Source organism: Centruroides sculpturatus, unplaced genomic scaffold, assembly GCF_000671375.1.
Source record: "Centruroides sculpturatus isolate CEXI.00-Female unplaced genomic scaffold, Cexi_2.0 scaffold298, whole genome shotgun sequence".
NCBI classification, from domain to species: domain Eukaryota; kingdom Metazoa; phylum Arthropoda; class Arachnida; order Scorpiones; family Buthidae; genus Centruroides; species Centruroides sculpturatus.
In genome coordinates this window covers 118,969-142,422 of record NW_019384568.1, presented here as the reverse complement: position 1 = coordinate 142,422, position 23,454 = coordinate 118,969, and the positions used below count along the sequence as shown (strand labels likewise).

The 23,454-nt window shown below is 31.5% G+C and overlaps 1 protein-coding gene and 1 pseudogene across 1 annotated transcript; both read left to right on the top strand.

Moving 5' to 3' along the window:
- Nucleotides 1-6,006: 6,006 nt before the first annotated feature.
- LOC111624080 lies at nucleotides 6,007-10,511 on the top strand (annotated as a pseudogene).
- A 4,071-nt stretch (nucleotides 10,512-14,582) lies between these two features.
- LOC111624078 (elongation of very long chain fatty acids protein 6-like) lies at nucleotides 14,583-22,199 on the top strand. Its single transcript, XM_023366860.1, has 2 exons — nucleotides 14,583-14,636; nucleotides 21,363-22,199. Exons 1-2 carry the CDS (start codon nucleotides 14,583-14,585, stop codon nucleotides 22,197-22,199), a joined length of 891 nt encoding a protein of 296 aa, XP_023222628.1.
- Nucleotides 22,200-23,454: the final 1,255 nt, after the last annotated feature.

Sequence of the window (23,454 nt, the reverse complement as noted above, 5' to 3'; positions counted from 1 at the left end):
TATCAACCCATGTCGATTATATTATAACATAAAGCATATCTGTTCACATTTTTGATTGGCAAACTACTTAAATTCAGCATCTATAATTAATACAATTAATTAAGTTATAATCGCCAATTCACATGTTTATATGTAATAGAATAATTTAAGTTATGAAAATTGTTATTGAAAAGCATTTCGAATAAATCTCCTTATCACTTATTTGGAAAATTATTATTTTATAATAACTGAACGAATGTGTGTTTCCCTTTACTGGTTTATTGAATGAAATATTTTTTAAAATTTTGAATTTATGCAAATTCCTTACAATGTTTTTTTTTTATTTCTGACTTGCTCTTTACGATTTTCTAACAGAAAAAAGATGTTTTAATATAAATTTAAGTCAGGAAATTCCTAACAAAACTTATATTGTGGCGACAATTAAAAGTACAGGATATTTCAGTTTTCGTTGATAATCCGTCGAAATCAATTTGTAGGCCTATATTTTGTGTTAATTATAACAGGTTAGCGAAGGCAGTAAGAGTATCAATCACCCATTCTACTAAATATACGGATCGAATTTGATCAAGGATGCTAGAGTTTTGTTCATGGGCGTTTTAATCCTGATATGTAAGTCCCTCTTCTTCCCCACTGGATCACTCGAGTTGTGGGTCATTTCAAACTTATGATCAAACAATGATACCAATAATGAGACGAATAGGCACGCAATATCACTGACAGAGTAATTGGGATGGGTTTTTATACATTATTTTAGTGCGCCGATCAGTAGCCGAATGGTTAAGTAAAGAATAAGTCTTACAGAGTGTATTTGAAATGTTATAAACTGAAAGAACTGATGTTGATTTTATACGAGGAAATAATTAAGAAGGGATTGCAAATTACTGAGGTAGCGAGATCTCAAAACAGGGCTCAACGAAACTATGACAATTGTTCAAAAAAATGACCCACTCTAAGATGTTCACATTTTTGGGTTTAGTATACCCAGAAATGCAATAGAATCGGGGGTAATTTCTGTATGTATGAATATTAGTGTATGTGGAAAAAGATTTTATTCACCCTGTTTGAGGTATAATATTATAACGTATATGCTTTTGTGTCGAAAATTTCTAAAATTTTACAGTCAGGTTTCTTTATTAGAGGAATTGGTGCTGTTAAATCTTGGTGGTTACATATCGAAAAGGTGTGGAGATAACGGGTTTGTCAAACACTTGTCAGGAGTTAAAAACCATGTCATACAGCTTGTAAATACATAATAAAAGAAAAAAAAAACATACTACTGAATGTTTAGTTCAATTGGTTTAATTGTATTTAATGAAACAAATGCGCCCTTTGTTTCGCAGTGCACCTCAACACATTGAAAGAATCCAGTAAGAAGTTTATTAACTTTTCCAGCGACATTTATAAGTGCGTTTATAGCACAATGTTAGTATATTTTATTTTAAAAACTTTTCATATTTATAATTATTATAAAATAACAAAAAGCTTAACTTTGAAAATAGATATATGCTAATAACGAGTAAAACTAAGTCTGATCCCACTAAAAATGTGACAAACTTCTCCCCTTAATCTCCCCACTCCTTCGAATTTTAATTTGCAAAATTTAAAAGTAGCAATCTTTCCAACAAACACACATTCATAAAAAGATTTCAGAAATTAACAAAAAGCATAGAAGTATTAAGCTTCAAAGAGGTTAAACAAACTCGTGCCCCCACACACACACATACACTAACATCCATACATACAGAAAACAGTTTAATTTTTTAGAGTCCAACAATGTAAAACTCTGGAGGGTTATTTTTCGACCGATTGCCATACTTACCGTCTTTTATATAACAGAGCCAGAAAAGTAAAAACTTCTTGTAAAAATAGATCGTTTTCAATGAAACTAATAATGTCGGTATAACACGTGGTATATAACCTGGAAATAAGCCAGTCTACACAATCGTTACTAGAGGGCGGTATTATCATCGATCGACCGAATTAACAATACAGATTTACCACTTACCGTATACCAGTGCTGTGCGATGTCTATAATTTTAACATCGATGTCAAACATCGATGTTTGCCTAAGCATCGATGCTAAATTTCGATGTCGGATTTCACACCGATGTTTGATCGATGCCCATTGGAACATCGATGTTCAATCAAGATAAACTCAAACAATTTAAAAAAAAAAAACAAAACCGGGTTTGTGCGAACAGAAGTTCCTGACGCATGCGCAATGTCATTTTTACAATGCGAAGAATAACGTGCATGCAGGTTCTAAATCAGTTACAGTTAGGGACTAGGGACTTGCGTAGGAGTAACGTAAGTAACCTAAATTAAGAAAGAACAGGTACAGATAACTTAGCTCTATTTGATACGTGTACGATCGTACATGCAAAAAAAAGTCGACAGTGTTTTTTTTTACTATTTCCGCCCTGTGGGCACTAAGAGGGCCTTTTATAGCAGGCCCATTATGGGTTCGGCCAGGCCCACAATGGGGCGACCGGGTGGTGAGGGACGGGGCCTGACATATCCGAACAGACCACCCCCCGAAAAATTCCTAGGGATTCCTTGACCCGTCCGGATTCGATCCCGGGTCCCCCAGAGAGGTAGGTTGCCACCTTGACCGTTGGCCATCCGGCCTCAAAGTCGACAGGTTGCGCGCCACAAGTCGGCGTAAACAGACTAACATGGCAGAGTTGCGAATGAGTTTCAATGAGTGTGAGTTCATTCACTGTTAAAATAGTGTAAATTTGTAAACATATTTGCGAGAACTTTGTTTTATCGCAATTTCACAATTTCTACGAAATTCCCGGACTGTCCGGGTGAAAACCGAACAGATGGTAACATTAGGAACAAAGAATGAACTGCATGCATCGATGAATCGAAATTCACATATTGCTAACATCGATTCAGGATCGATGTTTCAAAAACATCGGAAGGTCGATACATCGACGAACAAAAACATCGGAAGGTCGATGCATCGACGAACAAAAACATCGATGTATCGATGTCACATCGATGCATCGCACAGCACTATCGTATACACGCTTCGCTGGTCCCGATATATGTGTTATACAGGTGAGTATATCCAGCAAATTCCACGTGGCATACGGGACATGCCAATTTTCAACGCGAGTGTTGAGTGTTGAAGTCAACAATTTGACGTCATCAACGACGTTCCAACTCGAAGTGCTTAGTTCCCATAATTCCATTCTCAGCAAGATGGATTCCATTCGAATGTCTTACCAATTACCCACAATTCATTGGAAAGTAGCAGTAAACACATCCGTTGAGTGCTGAGTGTGTTGAGTCAGCGCTGACAACAGCGCTACTTCAACGTTGAAAAAAGAAACGAATTTTAACGAATGGTGAGATCAGCGCTAAGTCAGCGTTGAAAATTGGAATGTATCGATAAATCAAACACTAACTCGTGACCAGTATTCGGTGATTTTTACACTACCTCATTGTGGACGCATTAAGGTCTATAAAAATCCCTTATTGAATACCCGCTTACTCATACTCTGTCCATACATTTGTAAATTCTTTATTAGACAAAAGTAAGTGCAATAGTATTAAACACGATAATAATAAATAATTTTTAATGGCAAAATAATTTATGGCGAATTTATTAAACTTTTCAGCATCTTTTTCCACACTTCATGAGCATTCGGTTACTATTCTAAATGGTTGTTGTAATATAAACATTTACTTAAGTATTCTTTAGCCATAAAAAGTAATTTAGATATAATCATGCTTACCTTCATCTACTATATTATTTATAGAGAAAACAATGAATACATTTGTCATTGAAATTTTGTTTACTCAAGCAAAAATTTTTATGTTGTTCTTTCACAATCAAATGTTTAGGCGTGAGTAGTCACTTTCATGTAAATTTTATAAAAAATTTTTCTATCAAATTTATTTATATTTAACGATATTAACATCTGAAAATTGTTTATAATTAAAATTTAAAAAGAAAAATTAGAATATTATACTTTTCTCCTTTTGTTATTTTCGATCTTCTTCTTTTTAATTAAAATTTGAATTTGGCAGCAATTAACTATTCAATATGCAAAATATTTATTGGGCTCCAATTTGACGAACAGATAGACGAACAAACGACAGTGGGAATTTATAACAATAAAGAGGTTGTATCGACGTTCTCGCGATAAAAATTTCGGTTGCAACCTCTCTATAAAATTCCTAATTACACCGTCTGTCCAATTCCTTTCATCTCGAAAATGAAGTTAGATAGATGAAAGGCGAAAACAGATGTGGAAGCATAAGGGTTTGGAGACAGCGATTCAAACAGGATACAGGAACTTCCGATTCATACAGGATACAGGAACTTCCGATTCATACAGGATACAGGAACTTCCGATTCATACAGGATACAGGAACTTCCGATTCATACAGGATACAGGAACTTCCGATTCATACAGGATACAGGAACTTCCGATTCATACAGGATACAGGAACTTCCGATTCATACAGGATACAGGAACTTCCGATTCATACAGGATACAGGAACTTCCGATTCATACAGGATACAGGAACTTCCGATTCATACAGGATACAGGAACTTCCGATTCATACAGGATACAGGAACTTCCGATTCATACAGGATACAGGAACTTCCGATTCATACAGGATACAGGAACTTCCGATTCATACAGGATACAGGAACTTCCGATTCATACAGGATACAGGAACTTCCGATTCATACAGGATACAGGAACTTCCGATTCATACAGGATACAGGAACTTCCGATTCATACAGGATACAGGAACTTCCGATTCATACAGGATACAGGAACTTCCGATTCATACAGGATACAGGAACTTCCGATTCATACAGGATACAGGAACTTCCGATTCATACAGGATACAGGAACTTCCGATTCATACAGGATACAGGAACTTCCGATTCATACAGGATACAGGAACTTCCGATTCATACAGGATACAGGAACTTCCGATTCATACAGGATACAGGAACTTCCGATTCATACAGGATACAGGAACTTCCGATTCATACAGGATACAGGAACTTCCGATTCATACAGGATACAGGAACTTCCGATTCATACAGGATACAGGAACTTCCGATTCATACAGGATACAGGAACTTCCGATTCATACAGGGTACAGGAACTTCCGATTCATACAGGGTACAGGAACTTCCGATTCATACTGAATGCCATGTTATTTCCAATCAAATATTTTCACTTCAAAGTTATTAGGTAGATGACCGTCACGACCCTATTCAGAAAAGAAAAGTATGATGTACCAGGGGCAAGCCAATACTAATTTGAGGTGAAAAGAGTATATTTTAAATTACGAAATTATTAAAAATGTAATAAACAATTGCAACCCGGCATTGTAACGATGACACAATAAATGATTGCTCGTTTTAAACTCATATTAAATATATAATTTTGTTGTTAATTTACTTAACTTTTATATAAGTGAATTACATTCCCAGAAAAAAAAACACAATAACCCAATTATAATAACAGCAGAAATTTTATTAAGTGTAAATGTTCAATTGAGAATACTTAAAAAATACAATTTACTTAAAATAAATCGTCAGAAAATAAAATATATTCATCACTTAAATAATTTTTTTTATTTTAAATTTTAAATAAAACATTCAACATGTGGGAATTTCAATATTACATTCTAAGACCGAATAACGTATTACGGGAAGCCTCGCCAGGATTCATTCGAATGCGTATTCAAATGTACACGTACAAATTACATATATAAATTATTTTTTCATATTATCCATATGTACTGACGAAAATAAAACGTTTATCACATACATAAGATCAATAAATTAGTTTCCCATAGAAACTCTTCCAGAAAGGCTTTCCTTTTGGCTGATATCCCATGTGTTGCGTTTTCTATCCCTTCAAACCGGTATTTCTATATAAAATATTATATAAATGTATATAAATTTTACAATTAATATGATTCAGAATAACATTATCTTATAAATAATTTTCGTTAAGATTAATGTATGAGGTATACTTACAGGAATAAATATACAACGTTAACAAATAAGTGTTATATATAAATATCTAATATCAACACATTAAACTAACTAAATTATTATGCATATTTTTTTCTTTTTCAGAATGTCATAAAAATGGCCGAAAATTCCAATCGAAGAAGAGAATTTAAATCGGTTTATATAGAAAAATATTTACATCAATACTTTGACAATAAATGGACACAGAGTCAATTACCTTACGCCGTTCCTATGTCACTGGCATACGTAATAATTATCTTTTCTTTGCAAAATTATATGAAGTCCAGGCATCCATTTCAGCTTCGTTGGCCATTTGTAATCTAGAATATACAAATGGCGACACTCAGTAGATAAAAACAAAATATCGCATCTAAAATAGAACAGTAGAAGCCGTTTTCTCCTATTAAGCCTTAATCCACTCCCTCTCTCTCGCGAGGGAATTTCGAAAAATCCCTTTTTTTAGTGTGCATTCTCATGACGTACCCTAATACCCTGTTCGCACCGAGCATTTCGATCTAGATTGTGACTAAGGTCGGAAAGAGTTCCGTGGTGCGAACGCTCTCGACCGTTTCAATCGAGATTGAAACGAGGCTAAATCGCGATCGACTGGAGAGAGTTCTTGAAACTAGATCCAGTCATAAGAGAGATCCCACAATCCCACGCGCGCGAGAAAATACAAGATGGCTGCTGAACACGTGTCCGGCTATCGACAGAAAATTAAAAAAAAAACATCTGGAGAGACGATGACATCTGTCTATTATTAGATATACGGCAAGAAAAAGTATTTATTTCTAATCAAAACTTCCATTTTGTTTGTTGGTGTTCGTGACTTACCGCGTAGTTATGTCAATTTTATCATCGCGTGTAATAGCCGGGTTCTTCTCAAGCGAGTTACTTGTGCGAACAGCACGACGTTCCACTGGCGACAATCACAATCCAGATTGTGGGTAAATCGAGATCGAAGTAAGTCGTGGATTGTGTGCGAACGGGATATTACTGTTTTGCAAATTTCACCTCTTTAGGTTCAACGGTTTGCTCTGGGCGATGATGTATCAGTGAGTGAGTCATTCAGTCAGTCAGGACAAGCACTTTTATATATATATAGATTAGCTCTAGTTAACAAAAATGTTTTATATGATGGAAATGCGGGTAAGTATGAACCTTAAATGTTCTGTAGAAGGCATTTAAATGATTGAAAACCAAAGATAATTTTATTTTTGTATTAAGAAAAACAATAGTCATTACAAATATAGGTCAGAAACATTATTACTTACTAATTTTTTATAAAATCAATACCGCATTTCTGACAGTAATTTTCAAAAAAGATGCAATCTTCGTTTACCCAGAAACGACAGGTAACGCACTGAATCCAGTCTTCTGTGCTCGAAGTAGTAAAATAATTTTCACCGCATACCTTGGGACTGTCACAAGGTACAAAAAATTCACTGTCCCAAGGTACAATTCTCTCTTGTTTATAACAAAGTATGGTTATAATTTTTGAATTAGAGAAATCCAAAGTTATTTATTAAAATAAGTGGTTACGAATGTAGTTATCAACTAACTGCACCTTAATTAAATTACTCACCTCAAAATATTTCGATTAAAACTAAGATACAAATGAATTGCAAAAAAAAAAAACAAACACCTACAAAAATCACACTACGTGTCACAGCGGTGAAACGAGTCAAAATGGCCGACTTTACGTCATGCATTCTGAATGTTATAATAAAATAGCTACTAGATATTGCTACTTACTACTTCTCAATGTATTATTTTTCAAATGACAAGCTTGTCCCGAAATACAAGGATCTCCCCTACTTGGCATTAATGTTTATGATATTTTGTTTAAACTACTAAATATAGAGCAATGTATTCCAAAATAGTGCATTCCCATTAAATAGATGTAGCAAGACAAAGTAAAGAAATGAATGGAGTAAGGCAATGCAATAAGAGTAATCTTCCAAAGAAGTATGATGCCAAAAAGAAATTACCTACAGGACACGGGAACTTTAAGCAATACTTGCATAGATTTAACTTTGCACACAATCTACAATGCCATTATGGTGGGCTTTTGCTTTATTATAATAATTAATAACTGTTTTTAACAAACACTGTTTAAAAATTATCCTTTCTGGTTTTTTTTAACTTCCTGCTTATGTGGCAGGAAAGGTGCACAAAATCCTGCCATTTTTTTGTTATGTAAACGTGTTAATCAGTTATAAATAAATAAATATATATATATATACTATAATAATAATACGTATAATATACATATTATGATTATTTAAACCTATATATATATATATATATAGGATAAAAACAAAATATCGCATCTAAAATAGAACAGTAGAAGCCGTTTTCTCCTATTAAGCCTTGAGAGAGAGAGAGAGAGATTTAAATAATAATAATAATAATATGTATATTCGTGTAAAGAATAATAATACAGTATGCACAGTGATTATATATACAACTACAGTGTCGTGATGAATACTAAAATAGCAGGAAAATTTTTGAAAAATATACTATATAATGAGGATATTCCATTCATATTGTTTAGTCGTTGTTAAACAATTTGCCTTACAGGTAAGAATATTGACTGTTTACTTTTATTTTAAAACTAGTATAATAGTTTATTTTCTTTATTTAATTCAATGCTTTTAGGTTGTTTTTTTCTTATTAAAACACATTTATATTTGAAGAAGCTCAATAATATCGATTGTGTAATAATTTGCATAGATTAAACTATAATTTTACAATAATATATAAATAATTAACTTTTATATTAAAAAATTAAATAACTCTATACCGAGTGAAAACATTTAAATATGTGTTTAATTACAAAATCGTTGTTTTTACTGGTTTACCTCGTTTACTAATAAATATTATTTAAATTGATTGAGTTGTAGGCTTTACGAATAGAAAAAAAATGATGATTTGACTGTGTCCCAACACTCTATTATATTCTTGGCTGAGTTTTTAATAGAGAGAATTGAGAATACCTTCTTTCAATGCCCATGTTTAATTTCCCAATCATTCGTAGGGCGGTAATGTCAAAAGAAAAAGTTTCTTTAATCCATTCACTAGCCGACATATCAAAATTTAAAAACTTTATATACTTCTAAATACATAAATTATTAAATAAGTTCTTGTATAATTTGTATAGTATAGTATCGTGATTAAGTGTACAAATTTATAAAATATTATTGTATTATCCTGTTAATCTGGCGAGTTACTGTGGACTCCGATTTTCGATTTCTCGCTTTTACACTTTGTATAAGTTTCGGAGTATATAATAGTTCATATAATACTTGCATAACTGTATTTAGCCATATATATATAAGAATATGTTTAGTCATTTTCTTTTCTCGCTCACCTTGTACGTGTTAAAATCTATAAACCACCTCCTCATTAACTAGCCACTTAAATTGAAATGAAATAATTTCGTTTTTTATTACTTGCAAATTGTACTGACGAAAATAAAACCCACATACATAAGATCATTAAATTAATTTTCTATAGAAACTCTTCCAAAAAAACTTTCCTTTTGGCGGCTCCACCTTTTGTTGCGTTAACAAATAAGTGTTATATGTAAATATCTAATATCAACACATTAAACTAACTAAATTATCATGTTTATTTTCTTTCATTTCAGAAAATCATGGAAACGGTCGAATATTCCACCCGAAGAGGCGTATTTAAATCCGTTTATATAGAAGAATATTTACATCAATACGTTGACAATAAATGGACACAGAGTCAATTACCTTACGCCGTTCCTATGTCACTGGCATACATAATAATTATCTTTTCTTTGCAAAATTATATGAAGTCCAGGCCTCCTTTTCAGCTTCGTCGGCCACTCGTCATCTGGAATATATTATTGGCGGCATTTAGTATTTGTGGCACTTTAAGATTGCTGCCAGGGTTGTGGGTTTTAATTCGAGAGTTCGGATTTACGTTCTCCGTGTGCAACATCACTTTTGCACTAAAACATCACTCGCTTGCATTCTGGATGTCTTTATTTGCATGGTCAAAACTTATTGAATTCGGAGATACAATATTTCTTGTCCTTCGTAAACAGAAATTGATATTCTTGCATTGGTATCATCACGCTTTAACTCTGATTTTCGCATGGTATCTTAATTTCAATGAAGCGTCTACTGCATACTGGTTTGCTGCGATGAACGCTTCTGTACACAGCTTCATGTATACTTATTACGCTATGAAGGCGATGAAGATCAATGTACCTGTGTTTATTGCCATGACAATTACTATAATTCAAATTGCACAGATGTTTATGGGCTGTTTTCTTTCTTTATTGGCCACTTATACATATTATAGTGGAAAATACTGCGAACAGACCGACATGACTCTGTTGATTTCAAACTGTGTATACATGTCTTACGTATGGTTGTTTTGTCGCTTTTTTCGAAACTCATATTTCAAGAAAACAAACCGTTCTAACTTACTTCATCGAAAATATTTGTAAAAGAACGGTTTCTTTTTATAAAAATTGTTCATTATGTTATGAAATTATTTTATATAATGTTTAATCACTAAATGTATTTTAAGTAATTAAAAATGTTCTGAATTTGAATCACTATGAATTAAGGTATAATAATTTAACACAGTAATAATTGTTTGTTGAATAATATGAATTATTGTATTTTTTTTATTTCAAATTCGTCCATTTTTCTTATTCTTTAAGTTTGTAACTTCATTAGACATTAAGTAAACATAAAATTTTTTTATGTAACAGTGTTAAATCCTAAATTACTATTTAACATTATATATCTAATATCATAATATTTCATAATATTGCATGTTTTGAATGTGAGATTAAGTAGGATGAAAATATTATTAATTTAAAATGCTGTAAATTTTAAATTTTAATTAATCTAATTAAAGGGAACGAAGAGAGAAAAAAATGCCTGAAATGCTGATTCTTTCTATATAAAAAAATAGATTTTGTTGAGTGTGGTATTCAAGAACATACTATCACGTATCACGTACCTATTAATAGACTAACAAATGTAAAAAAAATAATAATAAAGTGAGTGAAGGAAAATAGTTACATAACTAAACACCAACCGTATGCCGAAAATCTATCGGGCTAGTTTAAGGCTAATTACTAAATGAATTACGTAACCAATTTGTCACTAGAGGTAAGCGTTAGGCGCCATCTCTTATTAACATTAATAATTATAAATAAATTAATTAATTTAAATAATTTAGAAGCACTGGGAGAAAAAATCGGCCCGGAGCGGAACTCGAACCCACAACTCCTGCTTACCGTGCAGATGCGTTGCCAGTTACGCTATCCAGTCTATTTTTTTCTCCCAGCGGTTCTAAATTATTTAAATTAATTAATTAATTTATAATTATTAATGTTAATAAGAGATGGCGCCTAACGCTTACCTCTAGTGCCAAATTGGTTACGTAATTCATTTAGTAATTAGCCTTAAACTAGCCCGATAGATTTTCGGCATACGGTTGGTGTTTAGTTATGTTATATATATCGGGTTTAGCAATGTTTATATGGAAAACAGTTACATTTTTTGTATGAAAATTTGTTATAAAAATTAATATTGAGTACTCACATGAGTAGATATCCGTATTTAATTATTACTGTATTCCAAAATTTTCTTATAAAAGTACAGTTTTTTAAATATCTCCCACGAGTTTGAGCAAATAATTATCATTTTTTAAATACAATAGAAATAACGCATTAATATCATTCGCTTTATACATCAAAAAGTAATTTAAAGAAGAAAAACACGTCAAACAGAATATACGTGTAATGTTCTGTTCGTGAATTATATACATATATATATATATATAATTCACAAATAATATATATATATTTAATATACAATAAAAGTTTTCAAAGAAATTCATTATACACTTAATACTATTTTCATTTATCGCCTAACACTGTGGAACATCAACTCCTAAACAATGCATTTACTTGACTCTTATTTGTCTTTGACATCATCACTTTATTTTCATGTTTATTTTATATAGCATCTATTTTTTTACTTTTTGAACATTTTTTTAATATCATCGTTTCGTAGAATTTTTCATAATTCATTAATTAGCTTATGGTTTCTTAAGAATGCAAAATAATTTATTATTCAGAAAACAAAGTAAATAAAATTCTTATACTAAAATCGGAGAAAACAGAAGCCTTTCACGTAAACCAATCTTGGGAACGGAATTTTAAAAGTGTATTCAGATCAGAGAGAAAAATTTCTCTAAAATGACCCCTTTACAGCCGGGAATTTGGCAATGTTGGCGAAAAACAATAATTAATAAAAAAACAAGCGCACGTAGTTAAGAACTACACTTCGGATTGTAGAGGAAGTTATTGTATAGGAAAATACTTTACTGATAAGGGATTAGTATGAGCGGAAACGATCCGACCAATGCACTTGTAATATATTTTATAAACAGAAATGTATGACAATTAAATATAATACTTTATATGTGGAAGAATGTTTATCTAGTACCTACAGAAAGCGCTACATTTATTACTTTACTTATCGGTGTAATAATATAACGTTTCAATATATAATTTCTCAATTTAATATTATATTCATGACTTAAATGTTAACCATGTTTAACTTTGTACGTATTATTATTGTACATCGTCTATGTAATTTCTTTTCGTCTTTAACGTCAGTAATTTTTCAGTTTTTGTATACAGTATTACAAAAATTTTTAAATTATACATCCGGTTTATTCGTTTTTAATAATTTATATGTTCAGTATATTTTACTGTTTATATTTATTACGGTGAATTACTTGCTTTGTTGGAGGTAGTGCTCGCATGCTGTATAACATAAAAATGAATATAAATAAATTAATTACTTAAATAATTAATGATTAACCATGCACTTGACATTACTGTTTATGTTATTTTAAGTTTAAACTATTAAATATAGAGCAATGTATGCCTAAATAGGGCATTTCCGTTAAATAGATGTAGAAAGGCAAAGTAAGGAAATTGATGGAGTAAGGCAGTGCAATACAAGTGATCTTCCAAAGAGGTGTGATGCCAAAGAGAAATTACCTACAGGACATGGCAACTTTAAGCAATAGGCCTACTTGTATAGATTTAATCTTGGAGACAATCCAGAATGCAAATGTGGTATTCAGGAAGACCAAACACCAATTCGCTTAGTTTTTCGCTGCAATAGGTACAATAACATTTTTAGAGCTGCTATTCTTGAAGGGTACAACTAGCCTTGCAATTTGCACAAACTCATTCACACGCTTACAATATTCCATCATCTACTCGCTTTCATATCCCTTAGTGAGGCTCTTCAGAGAACTCACTCCAAGGCACGGATGGCAATTAGCTTTCCCTTGCTTCGTTACAAATGTCGGTAGCTGCCTTTCAACTTTGTATTTTAATCCTTATTTTCTGACTTCTCTTTCATCGTAAATTCGGTTAGTCCTAGTTATATGTTAGATTAGGGATTCTTAGCTGGTTTCCAATTAAGTTATGCTAGGTTAACTTAAAATAGATTAGTGTTTCTTGGCTAGAATGTCTGGTATAAAAAGAATTAAAAACAATAAAAAATTCGGATCTTGCACATTTGTTCCTTTCGGTCCGTTCTTCTCGTCTAGTTTGTCATTGTCTTCGTCCGCTTTTCGCGCTGCCTGACTAGCTGTTAAGTAGTATTAAGAGATGCGTTCAGTTTCATTAGTATTAAATAGATATAAGTCTTTCTACTAACAGCCACTTTGTACTAACTTCTACCCTTAGCTATTCGTTACGGCCCTAAATTATTGGTGTTCGCTACCTTCGGGTGTTCTTTTAGAGCCTTGGGAAATTATGGCCTTGCAGCCTACAAACTGCACGCAAACATCAAACATAGAGAGTACTGCAGTCATACGTACGCCGTTTAGAGAAATCCTTCCTTTGTCTACTATATATCTCTTCTCCCTTCTTCTTCTCTTTCCCTTTCCCTTACACTCTTTTCTGCCGGCTAAACACCTCGTGTACAGCCGAAGACTTTCTTATATGTATATATGTATATTTGGAGTATTGTTACTGTTAAATTACTGACATTAAAAAACAAGAAGAATTTTTAATGTCTATATCTGGAGTGGGAAAAAAAACCTTAATAAAAATTTTACGCGTTATTAGCATTTACAATTATTTTAAAAACTCACTTCTTCTTCCCGAAATAAGAACTCTTTGATTTATTATAATAATTAATAACTGTTTTTAACAAACACTGTTTAAAAATTTTCCTTTGTGGTTTTCTTAACTTCCTGTTTATGTGGCAGGAAAGTCGCACAAAATCCTGCCAGTTTTTTTATTATGTAAATGTTTTAATTAGTTATAAATATTTATATACAGTATATTGATTTAAATAGTAATAATATGTGTATTCATGTAGAGTATAATAATTCATTATATAATTCAGTATATAATAATTCATGTATATACTGAATTATTATACTATGTATATATATATTCTACATAAATATACATATACAGTGTCGTAATAAATACTAAATTAGCAGGAAAATTTCTGAAAAATATATAATGAGGATATTCCATACTTATAGTTCAGTTGTTGTTAAACAGTTTGCCTTACAGGTAAGAATATTCACTGTTTACTTATATTTTAAAACTAGTATAATAGTTTATTTTCTTTATTTAACTCAATGCTTTTAGGTTGTTTTTTCTTATTAGAACACATTAATATTTCACGAAGCTCAATAATATCGATTGTATAATAATTTGCATACATTAAACTATAATTTTAAAATAATATTTAAGTAATTAACTTTTATATTAAAAAATTAAGTAACTCTACGCCTAGTGAAAACTGTTAAATATGTTTTTTAATTACAAAATCGTTGTTTTTACTGGTTTACCTCGTTTACTAATAAATATTATTTAAGTTTATTAAGTTCTAGGCTATATGAATAGAAAAAAAATGGTGATTTGACTGTGTCTTAACACTCCATTGTATTTTTGGCTGAATTTTTAATAGGGAGAATTGAGAATGGCATTGAAAAATACCTTTTATCAATGCCCATATTCAATTTTCCAATCATTCGTAGGGCGGTAATGTTAAAAGAAAAAGTTTCTCTAATCCATTCACTAACAAACGTATCAAAATTTAACAAGTTTATATTCTTGTAAATATATAAATTATTTAACAAATTCAAATATATTGATACATAAGAATATGTTTAGTCATTTACTTTTCTCCCTTTCCTTGTACGCGTTAAAATCTATAAAACAACCTCCTCATTAACTAGTCAACATCTGCGACATCAACAACTTTTTCAATTGGTGAATGGACGTTGTCTTTCTTAAATGCAGGAATGTTCGAAGAAGAATATTTCATGGCTATGCTTTCATTCAATATACAAAATATTAATGTTTATATTATGTAATTTAAGACTTAACTTGAAAATATTTTAATTATCCTATTAAAAAATACAAATAAATATAATTATAATATTTAATTTATATTTAAAAACATTTCTGAAGTATAGTTGTTGAAATTTTCGTTGCATCGAATATAATATTACAGATGATTACTTGTTGATTCAAGAAAGATAATTAAAAAGTAATTTTCATAACATTAGATATGAATTTCTGAATTGGAGATTATAACTTTCTGTAAATTTAACTGTACAGACTTCTTGAACATTGCGTATATTAATAGGTATGAATCTTTTCTAATACAATAGTTACTATTTTAAATAAGTCTCGTATTTATGTACTAAATTCACATAAAAGAACAAAGTCAAATTTTAAATGGAAATTTGAATACATTTCTTAAAATGGAGAGATTGTTAACACTTTCCCCCGCGGGGGGAAGTGTTAACAATAGAAGTGTTAAGTTAAAGCGGCGTACAAGATTAACAGGAGCAAATGCGTTTTTTTTTTGCGTTTTTTACGGGAAATCGAACATATATTTAGACCCATCTAAAAGTTCTCTAATTAGTCTGGAAACAGGGGGACTAATTCTTGTATTCTGTGACTATAATGTAATAACCTTAATCAACGCTCTCGTTACTCTTTGCCCGAGCAACGCCGGGCTTATTTCCTAGTACAGTAGAACCTCGAAAACTCGGCCTAATGTGGACCGAAGAATGGCCGAGTTTGTGAAAATGCCGGGTTATCGGGAATGGGGTTAAAAAATAAGTACGAGTGTTTCCTCAGAAAATAATGTACTGTACTTGTATGTATTGTTTACTTGAGAATATAACAAAAAATAAACTGCCCAAATATCCTTAAACAAAGGAAAAGTACGTCCTTTATGAAGGCATAGAGCCTTTACTACATGAAAATGAAAATTAATGAATACACTGTGTACAGTAATTTGCCTGATAAGACAGACCTCAGAAAAATACTTTATGAGAGCTTTTATACTTTTATATAGCTGTCTATAATGAAAATTAATTAACTAAGAATTTTTTTGCCCTGCCAGGGTGTGGCCGATTTATCCGGAGTGCCGGGTTATCGAGAGCCGAGTTTTCGAGGTTCTACTGTAATTGATAAGGAAACAAGCGCACGTAGTTCACAAACACACTTCCGATTGTAGAGGAAGCCATTGTATAGCAATACACTTAACTGATAAAGCATCAGTACGAACGGAAACGATTCGATTAATGCATTTGTTTTATATTTTATGAACAGAAATGCATGACAATTAAATGTAATACTTTATATGTGAAGGAATTTTTATCTAGTATCTACAGAAAGCACTACATTTATTTCCTAACTTATCGGTGTCTTAACATAAGGCAGTCAACTGTTTCGGATGAGAACGTAATTGTTGCTGGTTTATCTATCACTACTTATTTTAAATAATCTAAATAATTTTAAATGCTATAAGCGGATATGTTTCAAATATTTACTAATACAACATTTAGGCATTACGTGTTCTATACTTAATAGTGTGAACATGAAATATTACAAATAAAACACATACGTAGCTATAATAATGCAGATAATGTATAATAAATTTAGAATAATTCGAACTATTTAATAGTAAATAACATTTAGATACTGTTAGGGATGAATTAATCTTTAAGATTTGTACATTCGAGGCGATTAATATATTAAGATCAGCTTTTAGAGTTTCAGAATAAAAGGTGATTATTTATAGATCATTAGCAAAATTTGCAGACTTAAAATTTAAACAAGGAATGGCAAGATGGCAGACAAGTGATAAAAGTAAGGAGAATGTAAAAAAAAATAAATAATAAAGAAGCAAATGAAAAACCAGTTTAATTTTATAAATGACTAGCTGCAAGGACCCGTTTCGCTGGGTTTTTATTTGTTCGTACATTTGTATGTAATATAGTTTTTTTTTTTTATATAAAAGACTGTTTTTCTAAGTAATCTAGAATCTAGCTGCAAGGACCCGCTTCGCTGGGCAAAAAGTAACGATAGTGAAGATTAAGATAATTACATTATAGCCAATCTTACCCGTTTTCACAGAATGCAAGAATTAGGTCCCCCGTTTCCAGACTAATTAGAGAATTTTTACGTTTAGTCAAACGAACTATTTTCAACGTTTCTGGAACGTTTACAATCGTTCTATAATCGAACCAATATTCGAATTTTATGTTCGAATTTAATTCGAACAAATTCGAATAGAAAGCCACTTTCAACCACTTTCAGCCTCATATCTCCCGCACCCTTATAGCTATCGAGACGCAACCACCCCTATGCACGAATGGAGACTTGGGGCTACTACCACATACAAACACCATTTACGTGCGATGTGTAGTTTTGGCGGAAAAGTGAAATATAGGGACATACATGTCCATTTATATATATAAAATTTCCCTGTAGAACTGAATAAGGTTTAATACAGATCAACTCTATCCTGGTAGCTACTTTACATAAGTTACCATTTTACTTAAATGGTCAACATAAAAGTGCCAAAAAGTAACATTTATCACTCTTTAGGTACCAACGAAACAAGAAAATAACATATTTTTAAAATTCTGGTACTTTGAAACTGTGCTAGTAGTTATTAGTAGTAATTCAAACACAAATTATTATTGTATTTATTTTCTTTAGTTGACTAATTTAGTTGTCAACTAAATAAAATTTGATGATAAAAATTGCCAAGTGCCTGAAAATAAATACAAAAATAATTTGTGTTTGAATTACTATATTTTTAAAAATTATAGCTTAAACATTTAGCTAATAGCTATACAGTTATATAGATTAGCAAACATGGCTAAACCCGATATATAACATAGCTAAACACCAACCGTATGCCGAAAATCTATCGGGCTAGTTTAAGGCTACTTACTAAATGAATTACGTAACCAATTTGGCCCTAGAGGTAAGCGTTAGGTTAATTAATTTATTTATAATTATTAAAGTTAATAAGAGATGGCGCCTAAGGCTTACCTATAGGGCCAAATTGGTTACGTAATTCATTTAGTAATTAGCCTTAAACTAGCCCGATAGATTTTCGGCATACTGTTGGTGTTTAGCTTTTAAAAGGTTTTGTAAGATATTCGTACATTTCTGCATATATAATGGCTTGATGTTTAATAACTTTTACTAAATTCTTCTGTTGAAAGAAAGTATTCAAATAGTATTCAAGAAATCACGTTATATTTAAAAGTGAAACGATCATAAAATTTTTAATTCCTAAATAAAATAACCATTATAAAATAAAGTTGAATAGAAACCTGTTTATTTTCCCCCCTCTCATAAAGTAGGAAAATTACAGGAAATAGTTATAACAAATATATATCAGTCAGATCTTCCACTTCTCCTTCGACAATTAACCTTTCAGGTACCATTATTTAATTTTTATTCTCATTTTAATATTCAAATAATACTTTACTTTTTGTAGCACTCGATAATATCGAATCTGCAATAATTCGAGTGAATTAAATTATTATTTTCGAGTAATATATATCTAATTGAAAACTACACTTCGCTTATCGTTACTAAGGCACGAACCCGCGACCTGTGTTTGGTACTTTTAACAAGCAGGCCAAACGACTTGGGTAATGAGTCTAGGGCTCGTCGTACCACCGTGAGGAACCCTAATAATACGAACGTGTCAATAAATTTCAAAGATTTTTTTTTCTTTTTAGTAATAGTACTTGAATTACCTGATCCGTAAAATATATACGTGAATTTTTATCTACTTTACAATCAGAAATACAAACAATCTAGGAGGAAAAGTTTTACTAAAATGTAAAATATTTACAGAACTTGATTTTTTATTTGACTTTACGCATAAAATAATTATTTTTAGGCAATTATTTATTTGAGCAGGCACACGAATAGGCATGGCTAAGTCAGAAGAACATGGCACATCACATACTTTGACGATACTATCGAAGGTACTGTACGGTTGTATACGTGACACATCGATATAAAGACAATGATTGTATTCTACGAATTTTTCATACAATAATTACATTTCATTATTGTAGAAAACTACTTGCTTTATGACCTTCTCCGGCGTAAAATATCATGACCACGTGTTTAAAACTAATTACGATGAAGGTTTTTACGCTAGTGGAGTCTCGGCCTAAAAGTGCTTCGTCTACAGTATGTGCAATCCATTGTAATTACACGGGTCTGCAAAAAAAATTTTTTTCCTGTTGCATGGGATATTTTTGCTGAATTATATGTTTTAAAGATCAGAGATTCTAATAATGACTTCCGTAACATCCCATCACGTAAAGGTTTTTTGCAAAATAAAAACAAATATTTAATAAAAACTCTTATTTATTACAATGAACTAAATATTTTATATTTTCTTACAACTAATCAAATAATTGTTTCTGATATTTATACACAATTTTAGGTCTACTCTTTTTTTATGACACCTTTTCTTCTTCTCTTTGATGCTTCTCCGAACTCGCTTCCGATTTCCTTCTCTGGTTTCTCGATTGAGCATCCAACAGTAGTTAGCTAACATATTAACATCCCATTTTCCTTGGTAACGTCTCTCGATATCACGGACATCCTAGTGAAATCTTTCACCCTGTTCTTCATTGTAGGCTCCCAAGTTTTTGGGAAAATAGTCAATATGGGAGTACAAGAAATGAATTTTTAAGCTCATCTCGAATCCTTGAGTTTCATACAATGTCATCATGCATTATACAATGGTTTTCTAGTCAGGGTCCTTAGTATTCCTCAAAAACTTATGCACTACATTTTTGAAAGAGTCCCATGCTTCTTTTTCCTTTCCCCCCATTGTTTCCAAAAAGAGGGGATCGGATAAAGGGGATGTTGACCACAAACATAACAGAAGCTGTCGGGAGAAATTACTCAACCTCTGCGAATTCCAGAAATAAAAATACAAGCACAGTAGCGTTCGAATGCTGGATATAAACTGAGTGTGGCATTAGATGGCCAGCAAGGTACTGAACTTAGTTAGCTTGCTGAAACATGATCTAATCCAACAGCAGGTTGTTTATATTTATTCCTAGTATCCCAGATAACATGTCAAAACATGCTCAACCTCACCAGTAATATTACTCACAACCAACATTTAACCTGTTTCTATACAGTCATGTAGTTTTTTACTTGCAGACCTGTGTTATTAGAGTACCTAGATTATCAGAGTAGCGACACAAGAGTCATCGCCGCCATGTTCTGTTCCTATGGGTTTACATTAAAAAATGACGATTTTTTCAGTTTAATAAAGCATTTTATTCGTTTCTTTTTAATTCAAGAATATGACGGATGGATGAATGTTACAGGTTCGATAAGTTTTAAATCTCTAGCTTTAGTGTTATTAATTAAATAACCAGATATATTATATAATGAATTCATTTCTGCATTGTTTAGAGGCATATTTTCTGCTTCAAAAATTTCTGGTATAACAACTTTATCATATTCTTTTGTGGTTTACATGAAGAAATTCTGATAAAAACTCTGTCATCATCATCATAACTTCTTTTTTACACATTTTTTTAAATATTGAGATACCGAAATTAATTTTAAATTGTTCTTTATAGCAATTTATGCTTAGTTAAACACAAAAACTTCTTTAAGAAACTATTATCTGAAAAATCTCTTTTAGTAGATTTACACGTGTTGTGTTGCCGTAACCCCGTCAAACAGATATTTCGATAATAATAAAATACGAATTGCTTTATAATACTTTGAATGGCAATTTTCATAACTAATTAATTACTCTATTACATATAATCATGTGAATTGGCGATTATAACTTGATTAATTGTACGTAACACTGATGTAGTTAACCAATCAGAAATGTGAACACATATGATTTATAATTAAATAATTTAAATTCACGGATTAAATTAAACTATTAATAATTATGCATTATTTATATTTTTTCAGCAAAATATGGAGACTGCTGCAAGTACCGCACGAAGAGGAGAATTTAAATGGCTTTATATAGAAGAATATTTATATCAATACGTTGACAATAAATTGACTCAGAGTTTTTTCCCTTACGCTATTTCTATGTCACTGGCATACGTAATAATTATCTTTTATTTACAAAATTACATGAAGTCCAGGCCTCCGTTTCAGCTTCGTTGGCCTCTTGTCATCTGGAATATATTATTGGCGGCATTCAGTATTTGTGGCACTTTAAGATTGCTGCCAGGATTGTGGGTTTTAATTCGAGAGTTCGGATTTATGTTCTCCGTGTGCAACCTCAGCTTTGCAATAAAACATCATCCGCTTCCATTCTGGATGTCTTTATTTGCATGGTCAAAACTTATTGAATTCGGAGATACAATATTTCTTGTCCTTCGTAAACAGAGAGTGATATTTTTGCATTGGTATCATCATGCTTTAACTCTGATTAATGTATGGTATGCTAATTCCATTGAAATGTCCACTACATATTGGTGTATGACAATGAATATCTTTGTACACAGCTTCATGTATTCTTATTACGCTATGAAGGCGATGAATATCAAAGTACCACTGTTTATTGCCATGACAATTACCACAATTCAAATTGCACAGATGTTTATGGGCTGTTTTCTTACTTTATCAGCCACATACATGTATTATAGCGGGAAATATTGCGAACAGACCAACACGAGTCTGTTGTTGTTAAATTTCATGTTTTTCTCGTATGCTTGGTTATTTTGTCGCTTCTTTCGAGATTCATATTTCAAGAGAACAAATTGTAGTAATTTTCCTCATGAGAAATCACAGTAAGTTATGCGTTAGGAGGAAAATTTTCTGAATACAATAAATTGATTATTATTTTGTTTGCATATTATTGATGTTATGATAAATAATATTTTATCTTTAAATACTCTGTTTTAATTAATTAAACACGTGATGAATTTGAATCTCTTATGAATTAAGGAGTAATAACATCGTAAATGTAAGGATTATTAGTTAAACATATTAGTCTTATTGTGTTTAAATTCATATAGTTTTGTTGTACTTATATTTATAAATGGAAATCAAATAAAAATGTTTTCTTTCAATATTATTGACATTATTTTTTCAGAAACACGTGTTAAGAAATTACCGATAAACACGTAGAAATTTGCATAAGCTTGTGTCGAAAGCAATGAAATGTTTCAATTATTGATCAGTTATGAAATATTTTTGGTTTTTTTAAATAAAGGGTTTCTAAATAACAAGTATATCATTATGTAACACAATACTTCATTGGATGTGATATGAAATAAACTGTATCATAAGTTTGGTTGTCACTTAGAAGCAGACAAATATGTGTTATATAGCCTAAATGAATATTAGTCACAGAAGTAATATTGTTATTTTTTAAGTAGGAATTGTATCCTTTTTATCTATCAACAAATTTCTTTTTTTTTGGCAAAAACGTTAAAATATTTGTTTAAAATTATTTATATTTTTATACTAAAGATAATCTTAGCAATTGAATATAAGAGAAACTGAATACAGTGTGTGATCGGTTATCGAACAGTTCGGTTAACGAACAAGTCGGATAATGACGCACTTTCGCGAAAGATTTTTATGTTCGGACAACGAACACATGATCGGATAACGAACATTTCACAGAACAAATACAATAAAAAGTGACGTAAAATAATGAATACCGATTGGTATCCCTTGTTGTTCAGGCAACAATTCGAAGCTTTTTGGAGCGCGGGAGACGTCGACATCGACGCTCAGCCCCGTATATACTGATCGGATAGTATTCCTCCGAACTTTAAAACTTTCCCATGTGATTCCAGCCTTTTATTTTTCTGACAGAAACAATTTTTTATAGTATTCGTGAGATGTCGGGCGGGCACTCGTTAAGTTTTGCGTCGGTTTTTATTTTCGAAAGGTGAGAGTATAATAGCAAAGGTAGAGAATGAGTAAATATCTGATGTCTGCTGTTGCTGGGCAGTATGGCTTGAACAGGTCTACAGTAGGCCGCAGTTCAATCTTATCTAAGAAAGATACTGTATTATCAAGAAGACTCAAGCAGCTT